Below are 13,884 nucleotides of genomic sequence, written 5' to 3'. Positions count from 1 at the left end.
GTTGTGCGCTTTAAACTTAAAAATTAAAATAAAATAAAAAAAACACAAAATGAGGATAATCTCAATTACCCTCTGATGTCATCACCGCTGATGTTTTTGCAGAATTGTGGAGGAAAAATAATTAAAATAAAAACCGATACCCTAGCAGCAAGGTTGGCTACAACTCGAGTGTACCAGACCATGGAAAGAGAAATTATGACGGTTTGCGTTTTGTCCCCCACTTTTGCTTTTTTTTTATTATTATTATTATTTTTTTAATAATAAGGGCGATATATTAATGCGTATAAATGATTAGTAAAATATTTGCGGCAGGAGAGCGCAGGAAGATTTTAAGGATGCGCGTCCTCGGCGAGAAGGTCGACAGTGGGTTCAAGGATTCATAAGGTGCGTCACATCTAGAAAAAGAGAGATCGTTCGGGGGTTAATGGCAAAAAACGGAAAGAGAAGGTAAAAAAAAAAAAATCATTTATACAGTGTGAATATAATTTAAAAGGGACACTAAATGTATGAGAGCCTAGGGGCACTTGGCAAATGCATGGAGGGATTCTGTAGAAGCCCCCCCCCCGCCCCACAAACAAGGGCAAAACAACCTCGCTTACTTTAAGGCAGGAATTTAACCGCTTAATGACAAAATGCATTGTTTTCAATGGGATAAGGGACCGCCTATTGTCCTTAAGGGGTTAAAGGGACGGTTACCTGCAGGGGACTGCGGTACAACCACTTGTCTTTGTCGGCGGCTAACTTCATGCAGGTGAACAGGTCACAGACGCTGTTTAGACCATAATAGTCCTGAAAAGGAAAGAGAAAGGATAATCTGATCATGCGCGACGAGCAGGCAGCAGTAATACTCCAGGAAAATTCGCAAAATAATGCAAAAACAAGAGAATTTTTGTGTATATTTTGCAAAAAAAAAAAAAAAGCTGCTTGATCCTAATTTGCATCAACGTCGAGGTCATCACCGCCGCTATGAGACCCCTTCGTCCAAAAGACTTAAGAAGTAGTTGTTTAAGGTGCGTTCTTCACAGGCGAGGCAGTATAGCATGGTAAGAGTACGTTACATATGCATTCTTGACCTGTAAGGGGAGGAATAAATAGGAGGCGCAAACCAAGGAAGTGGAGCAGCAGGTAAAGACGACAAATGCTTAGGGGCTGATTGTGATGAATCCCCCCCCAATGCATTTGGAGGGGGTAAATAAACAAAAATGTGAAAGGGACACTCGGCTCTCATGTGCATTTAAAGTCCATCTAATGGATGGAGTGTCCCTTTAAATAATAAAGAAAAAAACTTTAGCACCCTTGTGCTTTTTTACCCCTTAATGTCCAATGACGGGCCAGGCACGTCATTTCATTAAACAAGCTTAGAAAGTGATCTATGGTACGTGCAGAAAAAAAACCTATAACGTGCGAGGAGAAAAATGACCACTAAACACGAGCACCGCAGCCTAGGGTCCCAAAGGGTACAAAACATAAAAACCAAACAGCCTGGTCCTTAAGGGGTTAATAATCACGGGGGCAACTGGTACTGCTAAAAAAAAAAAAAAACACTGTAAAAAGCAGTGAAAAGATTGATCCGACGGCTCCTGGTCTCCGTCAGCTACAGAAAATAAGGCGTTATCTCCATAGATACACCCCATTTCCATGGATACCGCCAACTACGCTCCACAGAGCGTGCGCAACGGACCATAGTACATCATAAAGAGCGGAGAGTCTGCACAGCCGACGAGACTTCTTCCGGCTCTTCGGGGCAAAAGCTGCGAGAAGGAAGCTGCTGGAGAAGCAAGGAAAGGAAAAAAAAAAAGGGGGGCTCTCTGCGGAGCCGAGAACACCAAGCCTTAAAAGCCACCAAGCCCCCCCAACCAACCCCGCAGAAGGGGCTCGGAACGCACCGTGGGACTAAAATGTCACAAAAACATCAAAAAGAAAAGTAATAAAATGTATTAATACATTTATAAAAACGTGAAGAAAAAAAAAAAAAGGGGGTGGGGTTACACGCGGTCGCCGTCGGGCGGCTCGCCGGCTCCGCTATCGGACACTTACATGTGCTTTCTTGCGAAGTAACCACTTATCTTCCACCACAGGCAGGTCCGACTTATCTGTGCTCTGGGAGGCCAACACCCAGGTGCCGGAGTTCTGGGGCGGGGGACTCAAACCGGGGGGCTTCCACTTACTCTCGGCCGTCTCCTCGCACGCCTTTTCGGTTTTACCAGAATTGGCCACCCAAGTGGCCAGGGGGGCTTCGAGCAAGGCTTTCAATTGCTTGAGGCAGGGGTCGTGTTGGCTTAGATTTTTGGGGTGGGACTGGTCCTCCGCAGCTCTTCTGCAGGGGTGCAGCCACACGTCGGCGGGGGGCCCCGCTTTCTCCGGCTCGCGTTCTGGATGCTGCGGAACGCCGTTCTTGTCCTTGCCCTCTCTCTTCAGCAGCCACTTCTTCAGCGCGTCCTTCTCGCAGCTGTCGTCGCACACGCACTCGGAGAAGCTGGAGCACGGCTCGTTGGCCCTGCAGACGTCCCTCACCCTCAGCGCCGGCTGGCTCCGCTGCAGCAGCCACATGTCGTTACCGGAACCGGAAGCCGCCTTGCCGACCAGCTGCTCGTTGAGGCACTTCAGGTTCCCGAGGTTCTCGATCTCCAGGGCGGCGGTTTGACCGCCGCAGCAGTTGCCGCAAGACTCCACTTTCGGCAGCCAGTCGCTCAGGCTGTAGTCGTCGAAGAAGGGCTTGAATACCAGCCTCCACTTGTCGGCCGCGTCCATCGTATCTTCTCGCTCTACGGGGGAGACCAGCCACTCGGACATATCCACGTCCTCCTGGTCCTGGAGGTCAAAGTCCTCGTCGCAAACTTTCTCAAAGGAGCCGGAGAGGGAGCTGAGGCGCGGACGGGCAGAAGCCTCCTCGGTCTGATCTTCGGCTTGCTTGGACTGCAGCAGCCAGTTGTGCAGCTCCCCCAGCTGACCCCAGATCTTCTCCATACTAAAGACTTGGGGTTTAGAGGAGCCGTCCTGCAATAGGAGATTTGGGATGTTTACAGACCACCAAACACATTAACGTCGCAACATTTCCTCCCACCTGCGTTAAACCGCTGCGGACCCCCAAACACACAACACTCCACAGGACCCCCTTCTTCACGAGATCGCTTACAACGTAAAACAGATTTCTTTGGGGTCCACCTAGTTTATTAAACTTCCAGACGAGGGCCCATTCTGTCTGCCTGTCTGGAGGAGCAGAACATCCAGAAGATATGGACCTACTGCAAGGGACTTGGACCATAAGCTCTTTGGGGCAGGATCTACTCATACGTAACGTATCCCCCCCCCCGCCCCCACTTTATACCCCCTATGTAATAACCTGAAGCCCTGACGACGGCTAGAAAAGAAAACACATCGGGGCAATTCTCAGAAGCTTTGGTATTTTTTGCCCCTCCATGACCAATAAACCGGATCCGTCGCTTGCCGAGCGCCAATTACCTGGGTGTCGTCGGCGCGACTCTTTGGCAGCCAATCCTGGGGGGAAAAACTTGGAACGCACACACCAGAGCTCTGAGATTGGTTAGACTTCTTTTCCATCAGCCAATCAGAGAGTGAGCTGTCCGACAACGTTTCCGATAGAGGTCTCTGTATTAATAATAATAAAAAAATTACAATAAAAAAAAGCTGTTTGTCCCCCGAATAAAAAAAACTTATTTTTATTAGAAGCAACCGTACCTGCGCAGCGGCCGGAACAAAACAATTTTGGAGAAGCCATGGATTTTGGGACACGAAAGTGCACGGGGCGCCGTTAAATGGGGCTGGTTTTTCTTCGGAATTCTAAAAAATTAAAAAAATTATGGGAAAAAATTAAAAAATTATATAAAAATGAGTTAGACTATAGAAAACCTCAAATGTCGAGTTTTTGGTTTGTTTGTTTTTTAACCCACCTCAGTTTTGACAGAACCAAAGGAAGTAATAGCCTGACGGAGGAAAGCGGCATCGGCTTCGAAGTACAAGGCCGAGGACGTCTCTGGTTTGAGAGCGAGGCTTCCCAATCTAAAATAATAATAATAATAATAAAAATAATATAAAATGATATAAATAATATAAATATATATTACTGCGCAAAGAGAAGACAGAGTTCAAGTTGACTGCATTAGTAGAAGAGGAAAAAAATGCTAATTACCTTTCCAAGCAAACTGTGATCTGATTGGCCAGATCGTTGCTGTGGGGGGTCTCCAGCTGGTGAATGAGGCAGTTGAACTGTCCATGCAACTAGAAGGGGGGGGAAACATATAGACACATATATTACACACTATACATATAGACGCATATATTATTACACACTATACATATATTACACACTATACATATAGACGCATATATTATTACACACTATACATATATTACACACTATACATATAGACGCATATATTACACACTATACATATAGACGCATATATTATTACACACTATACATATATTACACACTATACATATATTACACACTATACATATAGACGCATATATTATTACACACTATACATATATTACACACTATACATATATTACACACTATACATATATTACACACTATACATATAGACGCATATATTATTACACACTATACATATATTACACACTATACATATATTACACACTATACATATATTACACACTATACATATATTACACACTATACATATAGACGCATATATTATTACACACTATACATATATTACACACTATACATATATTCCAGCTATACATATAGACGCATATATTCCAGCTATACATATATTACACACTATACATATAGACGCATATATTATTACACACTATACATAATATTACACACTATACATATATTACACACTATACATATAGACGCATATATTCCAGCTATACATATATTACACACTATACATATAGACGCATATATTATTACACACTATACATAATATTACACACTATACATATATTACACACTATACATACAGACGCATATATTCCAGCTATACATATATTACACACTATACATATATTCCAGCTATACATATATTACACACTATACATATATTCCAGCTATACATATAGACGCATATATTCCAGCTATACATATATTACACACTATACATATAGACGCATATATTATTACACACTATACATAATATTACACACTATACATATAGACGCATATATTACAGCTATACATATATTACACACTATACATATAGACGCATATATTATTACACACTATACATAATATTACACACTATACATATAGACACATATATCACACACTATACATATATCACACACTATACATACATCACACACTATACATATCACATCACACACTATACATATCACACACCATACATATTACACATGGTTATTATTCATGACACGTGACAATTAAGTGTGTCCCCCGTTAAATAAAGCAGGAAGCAAAATGTCACATGATTAAGGGTTATTTCTAAGAACGACTGGGTGTGAGGACCCCTATGTGCCGAGCAGTGGGGGGGGTCCGGCTGCCTTACCCAGTAGAGCTGCTGGGCCTGCTGCTGGAGGGTCTCTTCCTTCAACTGCTGGATGAGGTTCGCTTGCTCCAGGAGCCAGACCTCGCGGCTGCGCAGGCACTCCAAGTGACGGCTGACGCAGGAGTGGATCTGAGCCTTTACCTGAAAGCAGAAACAGATGCTATAGAAGAAGCCAACAAAGGCCACGGGATGAACACGTGCTGGATACGGGTATATAGGGTCTGCCAACATGGACCCTCATCCATACGACTAAGCTGTATACGGATATATAGGACCCTCATACACAGATCTCCCAGATCTTTTCCCAAACAGAGCAATTGGCTTCGAAACCTTCAGATTTGCCCCTCAGTGCTGCCGTATATCGATCCCTATGGGAGGGGGGGCTGGGGGGTACTCTTTCATGTGTATTTAACCCTATCCACACCTCCCCCTTCAGCTACTTATTTGCTTAATTTCATCACTAGTTACCAAATGACATCATCGACTCGAACCAGAGGACTTTATCTAAACACAAAGAAAGGGGGTTACGGGAGATACCAATATGTCGGGAGATACCAATATTTTGGGAGATACCAATCCAGCTGACTTGGCGAGTTTTGCTGAGTGTCTCTTATCACCAGAGGCGGGATGAAGTAACCTCGCTCTATCGCACTAAACCGGCCGCTCGGCAAAAAACAAACAAACAGGGGCTCGGGGCTCACTCATCCCAATCATCAGCGCGCAGATCCTTTAACGCTCGGAGCGCAGGCACTCTGACGGCGAGCGGCCCTATTAACGCTCAGAGCGCAGGCACTCCGACGGGCGAGTGTCCCTATTAACGCTCGGAGCGCAGGCACTCTGACGGCGAGCGGCCCTATTAACGCTCAGAGCGCAGGCACTCCGACGGGCGAGTGTCCCTATTAACGCTCGGAGCGCAGGCACTCCGACGGGCGAGCAGCCCTATTAATGCTTGGAGCGCAGGCACTCCGACGGGCGAGCAGCCCTATTAATGCTCGGAGCGCAGGCACTCCGACGGGCGAGTGTTCCTTTAGGCGCTACCTCTCTCCCGTTGTCTTTCACTTCATGCTCGGCCCTCAGAACGGCTGAAATGGCCCCCTCCAGCTCGGTCCTTGCGCGGAGGCACTTGGAGAGCGGATCCCCGGCAGACGAGCCCACCTGGAAGTCCATGTCCCTCTGTAAAGAAAAAACAGAGACAGGAGAGTGAATCGACTTGTGTGACCGACGCGCGCAGGGATTCCGGAGGGCCGAGTCTGCCAGCCAAAGCCGGCCCCCGGATAGGAGGTTCATCTATTATATGCATTCGTTATCGGCGAGGCTGGCGGGGCAGGAGACGGTGCCCGGCGGCCGCCGACTTTATCAGAAGCTCAGCAATATCATCCAGTTATATAGCGCCAACATATTCCACAGCACGGTACAACGGGCCAACATATCTGTATATTACATACACAATTATATTATATATATATATATATATATATATATAAACAAGGGGTTAATCCTCTGAAACTTTCCTCCCGGCCCCTAGGGCGCACCAATCCGAGTCTCCACTCATTTTACTTTACTGAGAAGGGGTGGATAAGCGGAAGAGCCGCCCAGCAGAAGTGGTAGAGGCCGATACAGCGAGGGAATCTAAGCATGCATGGGATGGGCATTCGGTGATCCCGGAATATTAACCCTTTTATACACGAAGATTCTATGTAGTCATTCACCAACCGTCTCGAATACCGGCCCTCGTGGCAATTGGAGGGCACGCGGAATGGAGTCACCTGCATTCAAGCAGGGATATCCACCATAAGCTACTGGGGGCACGAGATTGGGGCAAAAACTCTGGGGCAATACATGCCAATAAAGAACCCCTCGAGTGATCAATGAAAAGAAAACATCTGGGGTGAATTTAGATTTGCTGCACTGGGAATTCTCATACGTGTGCGGGCATGAGAGTGAGTGTGTGTGTGAATGAGTGTGAGGGCATGAGTGTGTGTGTGTGAATGAGTGTGAGGGCATGAGTGTGAGTGTGCGGGCATGAGTGCGAGTGTGCGTGTGAATGAGTGCGAGCTCCATGTACTTTAACACACAATGAAGGGGCAGACTATGTGACATTCCAGCTGTCAGACGCTCCGCTGCCTCACAAATTCCTGCGTGTTTACCGGAGCCCCCGAGAAAGGAACGCTGCCCACAACATGCCTTTTACACGCAACCTGCCGGCCCCATTCGGCCCCCGTCTAGTCCCCCTTCTCTCCTGCTGTAAATAGTCAGATCTTAATCAGTCATTAATCTCCTCTTAGATTCAGGAGCTGTATGTCTATCCCATGTATGTTTAATACCCTCACTGTATTTGCCTCTACCACCTCTGCTGGGAGGCTGTTCCATTAGTTACCACCCTCTCATAGAACCACAACATAATACAGAGAGTCACGGCATAGAGCTACTGAGCCTGCGGATCCGCTGGGACGCGTATAACAGCAACAAAGTCACGCATTATTCACATTACACGTTAGCTATTCATTTACATATCGCAAACACATACCGCAGCGCTGCACATAACCAAAATCAAACGGCAGACGTGTCACACGCGCCATAAACGGTTAAAAAAAACACACAGACAACGCTACGGCCTCTGCAGGCGCTCTCTACGGGTGACATAAGGGGGATATTAGAGTTCAAGCACACGTCACGTCCAATGTCATGACAAAGGCGACAGCGCTGACAGCGGCGACAACGGACACACGCAGGAGAGTGACGCACCGGGGGAAGCATAAACAGAGCGCGCCGGAACACCGATTACCGAGCTACAAACAGATCCAATATACATATATATTGCACACGATACAGATCCCGGAACCCGTACACCGAGCCCTAACACGCAGCGCCGGCCGGTACCTGGCTCGCCGTGAAGCCCCGGATCCCGCTGCAGCTGGAAAAAACCGGCGCCGGATGTGCAGCGGCTTAAAGACAGGCCGATGACGCAAGGAGTGGGCGGAGCCAGGGCCCACAGACAGCGGCCACCAGAGCAGCCTTCCGGCTCACGTACGCAGCAGAGAAACAGGGGAGGTGCTAGGGGGGGAACCTGAGGGGGGGAACCTAAAGGGGGGAACGCGAGGGACGACAGGGAGTCGCTGCGCTGTCTGGAAGTAATCACCTGTTTGCACAAAGGTCTAAGCGCAATAAATATACAAAATAATAAAATAAACAATAAACGATTAAATAACCCAAAACGTCCTATATTTAAGAAAAGCATTAAATATATATATATTAAAAAATGAGAACAAAATAAATGATTAAATACTCCCAAAAAGTTTAACACAATTTTTTTTTTATTTTTTTTTTTTAAAGGCAGAGGATATTAAAAAAATCTAAAATGCCCACTAAATGGTTACATAACCCAAAATGAGTTCCCTTTTTTGTGATTAACTCTTTGTATACAAGCAAAGTCCTATTTTTTTTAAAGCAGGGTTAATAAAAAAATATAAAATACCCGATAAATAATTAAATACCCCTGAAAAGATTAACTCTTTGTATACAAGCAGCGTGCTATGTATATAAACAAGAAAGAGGAAAAAATATATATTACAAAAATATTCGATAATTTACTAATAATAATAAATAATTTTACTAATAACAACGCTTAACACATCGAACGCTATTTAACACTTTGTAACGGATGCTGGCTGACGAGGGGTTAATTGCTGGTTGACAGCATAATTAATTATCTGATTGCTAATTATAGCGCTGCCTTCCCTTATGTATTTCGTTATGTCTGTTATTCTAAAATGTGCTAATCCCAGAAATTTACATAATTAGGAGTTCTTTCCCAAGGCATAACTTGAAACGCAATATCTTTTTATTTTATTTTTTTTACTGGGGGGTGGTAGCGGTTAACAGAGTGCGAGAACTTAACCCCTCTAAGTCACCGGAGCTTTAATAAAGCTTTAATAAATAATAATTATTATTTTATCATTATATTCTTTTTATTATTACATTCTTTTTTTATTATTATATTTTTTATTATTATTAGTATTCTTGAACTTTGGATTGGGGGACCAAAAAACATATTTTTAGGTATATTTGTAGGGAAAGGGGCCATTTATATATATATATATATATATATATATATATATATATATATATATATATATACACACTTTTAAGGGGTTTTTTTTTTTTTATTCATTTTTACTGTAGATCCCTTTAAGGTCTTTGAGTGATCTCTCTTGGAACAAGACAGTACCCCTTGTGATGTCATGGTGACATCAGAGCAGTCTGTTTTTTTTCCTTTTTAATTTGTTTTTTTTTTCTCAGAGGTTTTTTGGGAGGGTCTCTGGATACCCAAGCTATATAAATAAAAGACAATAATAATAATACCGGCGGGTAATACGTCCTGTGTCATGAAGGGGTTAAACACACACAGGAGACAGGCGTACGGCTCCTGAATCTAAGAAGAGACCAAACACTGATTAAGGTCTGAGACTTTAGGTCAGAAAAACTGGCAGGCCAGATGGGGGCCGATGGGGGCCGATCTGCCAGCGGATTCTATGTTTCCGTGTCTGGTAGAGCTCAGTTCGGTCAGTTTCCCCGCGTTAAGGAAGTTCGTTTTCACGCGCAGAACGTATTTCATCATCAGGAGTATAAATAGATTTTTTTTATTTTCACTTTTATCAGGAAATACAGCAACAGCAACTCCCCCCCACACCCAAAAAAAAGAGGGCGCAACATAACTCTGGCGTCCGGTATGGCAGCCGAACTCGGGCTCCTTTTTTAATTATAAGACATAAATTATAAGTACGTAGGTCAGTAGTTTTGGGGTTAACTGAGTGCTAAAAAAAAAAAAAAAATACAATTTTTTTAAAGCTAAAAATCATATTTAATATATATATTTATTTCTCCGGCAAACAAATGGTTAAAGCCGATGTTCCACTTACACAAACGGGTCGCCCGCTCGTTTTATCTTCTCATCCGAAGGTTTAAACGCACAAAACCACCACAAGCGTTTAAAAAAAAAACAAAGCTTTTCCCATTTTGCACAGCTGCGGCCTATCAGAGCCTGCTTTTAAGTCACATGACAATTGAGCGGTCCCGGCAAAATCAGGAACGAGAGGAAATGTTACGCTTAAACTGCATTGGCCCGGTATAACGAAATGACTCGCGGGCGGGAGGGTCACTGGCCACTCGAAAAGAAATAAAAAAATAAAAAAATACAATTTTCCTATTCTAGAATTACGAAGCGCTCAATGATCCAACAGCGTCTCGCACAGGAAAACTAATCAATAACCAATCTATCCACCCCAATTAGATGGGAACATCGCCTTAAGTCAGAATATGGCCTTGGAGGGGTCTGGCTACTAGGAAGGGGTCCAGGGGACCTGGTAACCGCTGCTAACCCCTTCTGCCCCTGTAAGCTCTAATGGAACAGCCACACAGCAGAGGTGGTAGAGGGTAATACAGTGAGAGGGATAGACGAGACCAACGACTGATTACGGTCCTTACAGCAGCAAAGATCCCACGGAGTTCAGTTAGGTGGAACAGCAGCTTTAACCTTCTCGTGGCTGTCTCTGGGACTGGATGGCGATGAGGTCCCACTCTGACTCTACACCTCTATTATAGGGTTAAAAATAGACAAAAAAATTTACCGGCGAGTCGGCCCCTTTTGGCCCTGTCTAGTCTGCCTGTTTCTTTCCTTTTGTAAAGACTAAAACCTTAATCAGTCGTTGGTCTCGTCTTCAGGAGCCGTATGCCCCAAGCACTGTATACAGTAATATAACACCCCCCCAGCGCTGTATACACTAATATAACCCCCAGCGCTGTATACACTAATATAGCACCCCCCAGCGCTGTATACAGTAATATAACACCCCCCCAGCGCTGTATACACTAATATAACCCCCAGCGCTGTATACACTAATATAACACCCCCCCAGCGCTGTATACAGTAATATAACCCCCCAGCGCTGTATACACTAATATAACCCCCAGCGCTGTATACAGTAATATAACCCCCAGTACTGTATACAGTAATATAACCCCCCAGCGCTGTATACAGTAATATAACCCCCCAGCGCTGTATACAGTAATATAACACCCCCCAGCGCTGTATACAGTAATATAACCCCCAGCACTGTATACAGTAATATAACCCCCCAGCGCTGTATACAGTAATATAACCCCCCAGCGCTGTATACAGTAATATAACACCCCCCAGCGCTGTATACACTAAGATAACACCCCCCAGCGCTGTATACAGTAATATAACCCCCCCCAGCACTGTATACAGTAATATAACCCCCCAGCGCTGTATACACTAATATAACCCCCAGCGCTGTATACAGTAATATAACCCCCCAGCGCTGTATACAGTAATATAACACCCCCCAGCGCTGTATACAGTAATATAACCCCCCCAGCGCTGTATACACTAATATAACACCCCCCAGCGCTGTATACACTAATATAACACCCCCCAGCGCTGTATACACTAAGATAACACCCCCCAGCGCTGTATACACTAATATAACACCCCCCCAGCACTGTATACAGTAATATAACCCCCCACCGCGCTGTATACAGTAATATAACCCCCAGCGCTGTATACACTAATATAACACCCCCCAGCGCTGTATACACTAATATAACACCCCCCCAGCGCTGTATACAGTAATATAACACCCCCCCAGCGCTGTATACAGTAATATAACACCCCCCCAGCGCTATATACAGTAATATAACACCCCCCAGCGCTGTATACAGTAATATAACCCCCAGCGCTGTATAAAGTAATATAACACCCCCCAGCGCTGCATAAAGTAATATAACACCCCCCAGCGCTGTATAAAGTAATATAACACCCCCCCAGCGCTGTATACAGTAATATAACACCCCCCCAGCGCTATATACAGTAATATAACACCCCCCAACGCTGTATACAGTAATATAACCCCCAGCGCTGTATAAAGTAATATAACACCCCCCCAGCGCTGTATACAGTAATATAACACCCCCCAGCGCTGTATACAGTAATATAACCCCCAGCGCTGTATACCGTAATATAACCTCAGCGCTGTATACAGTAATATAACCCCCAGCGCTGTATACACTAATATAACACCCCCCAGCGCTGTATACAGTAATATAACACCCCCCCAGCGCTGTATACAGTAATATAACCCCCAGCGCTGTATACAGTAATAACCCCAGCGCTGTATACAGTAATATAACCCCAGCGCTGTATACAGTAATATAACCCCCAGCGCTGTATACAGTAATATAACCCCCAGCGCTGTATACAGTAATATAACACCCCCCCAGCGCTGTATACAGTAATATAACACCCCCCCAGCGCTGTATACAGTAATATAACCCCCCAGTGCTGTATACAGTAATATAACCCCCAGCGCTGTATACACTAATATAACACCCCCCGCGCTGTATACACTAATATAACCCCCCCAGCGCTGTATACACCAATATAACACCCACCAGCGATGTATACACTAATATAACACCCCCCCAGGGCTGTATACACTAATATAACACCCCCCCAGGGCTCTATACACTAATATAACACCCCCCCAGGGCTGTATACACTAATATAACACCCCCCAGCGCTGTATACACTAATATAACACCCCCCCCAGCGCTGAATACACTAATATAACACCGCCCCAATGCTGTATACACTAATATAACACCCTCCCAGTGCTGTATACACTAATATAACACCCCCCAGCGCTGTATACACTAATATAACCCCCCCAGCGCTGTATACACTAATATAACACCCCCCCAGGGCTGTATACAGTAATTTAACACCCCCCAGCGCTGTATACACTAATATAACACCCCCCAGCGCTGTATACACTAATATAACACCCCCAGCGCTGTATACACTAATATAACACCCCCCAGCGCTGTATACACTAATATAACACCCCCCCAGCGCTGTATACACTAATATAACACCCCCAGCGCTGTATACACTAATATAACACCCCCCAGCGCTGTATACACTAATATAACACCCCCCAGCGCTGTATACACTAATATAACACCCCCCAGCGCTGTATACACTAATATAACACCCCCCCAGCGCTGTATACACTAATATAACACCCACCAGCGCTGTATACACTAATATAACACCCCCAGGCCCTGTATACAGCAATATACCTCCCCCCAGCGCTATATACAGTAATAGAGGCTAACGCAATGGAGGAATGATCTAATAACACATCCCAGGTATGATATACCTTCATATGCTTCCTGTAACCTATCAGCGGCAGGCAAGCACCCTCGTTAAAATACATAAGATATATTTGTATGCATGCGCACAGGTGGTCTCTGGGGGGGGTCACTCGCCTTATATAAAGGATTAAAGGGACCACTC

General features: G+C 44.8%; 1 protein-coding gene across 1 annotated transcript; it reads right to left on the bottom strand.

The window, feature by feature from the left end:
* Nucleotides 1-43: 43 nt before the first annotated feature.
* Nucleotides 44-8,474, bottom strand: NCOA4 (nuclear receptor coactivator 4). The gene is made up of 10 exons (XM_053451248.1): nucleotides 8,388-8,474; nucleotides 6,546-6,680; nucleotides 5,508-5,648; nucleotides 4,151-4,239; nucleotides 3,912-4,020; nucleotides 3,700-3,801; nucleotides 3,463-3,609; nucleotides 2,038-2,997; nucleotides 697-789; nucleotides 44-395 (listed from the first exon to the last, which is right to left on the bottom strand). Exons 2-10 carry the CDS (start codon nucleotides 6,672-6,674, stop codon nucleotides 390-392), a joined length of 1,776 nt encoding a protein of 591 aa, XP_053307223.1. The 5' UTR covers nucleotides 6,675-6,680; nucleotides 8,388-8,474; the 3' UTR covers nucleotides 44-389.
* Nucleotides 8,475-13,884: the final 5,410 nt, after the last annotated feature.

The sequence above is a fragment of the Spea bombifrons genome, chromosome 11 (genome assembly GCF_027358695.1).
Source record: "Spea bombifrons isolate aSpeBom1 chromosome 11, aSpeBom1.2.pri, whole genome shotgun sequence".
Taxonomy (NCBI): domain Eukaryota; kingdom Metazoa; phylum Chordata; class Amphibia; order Anura; family Pelobatidae; genus Spea; species Spea bombifrons.
Note: the sequence above shows the minus strand (reverse complement) of the source record. Positions and strands in the feature narration are given on the sequence as shown.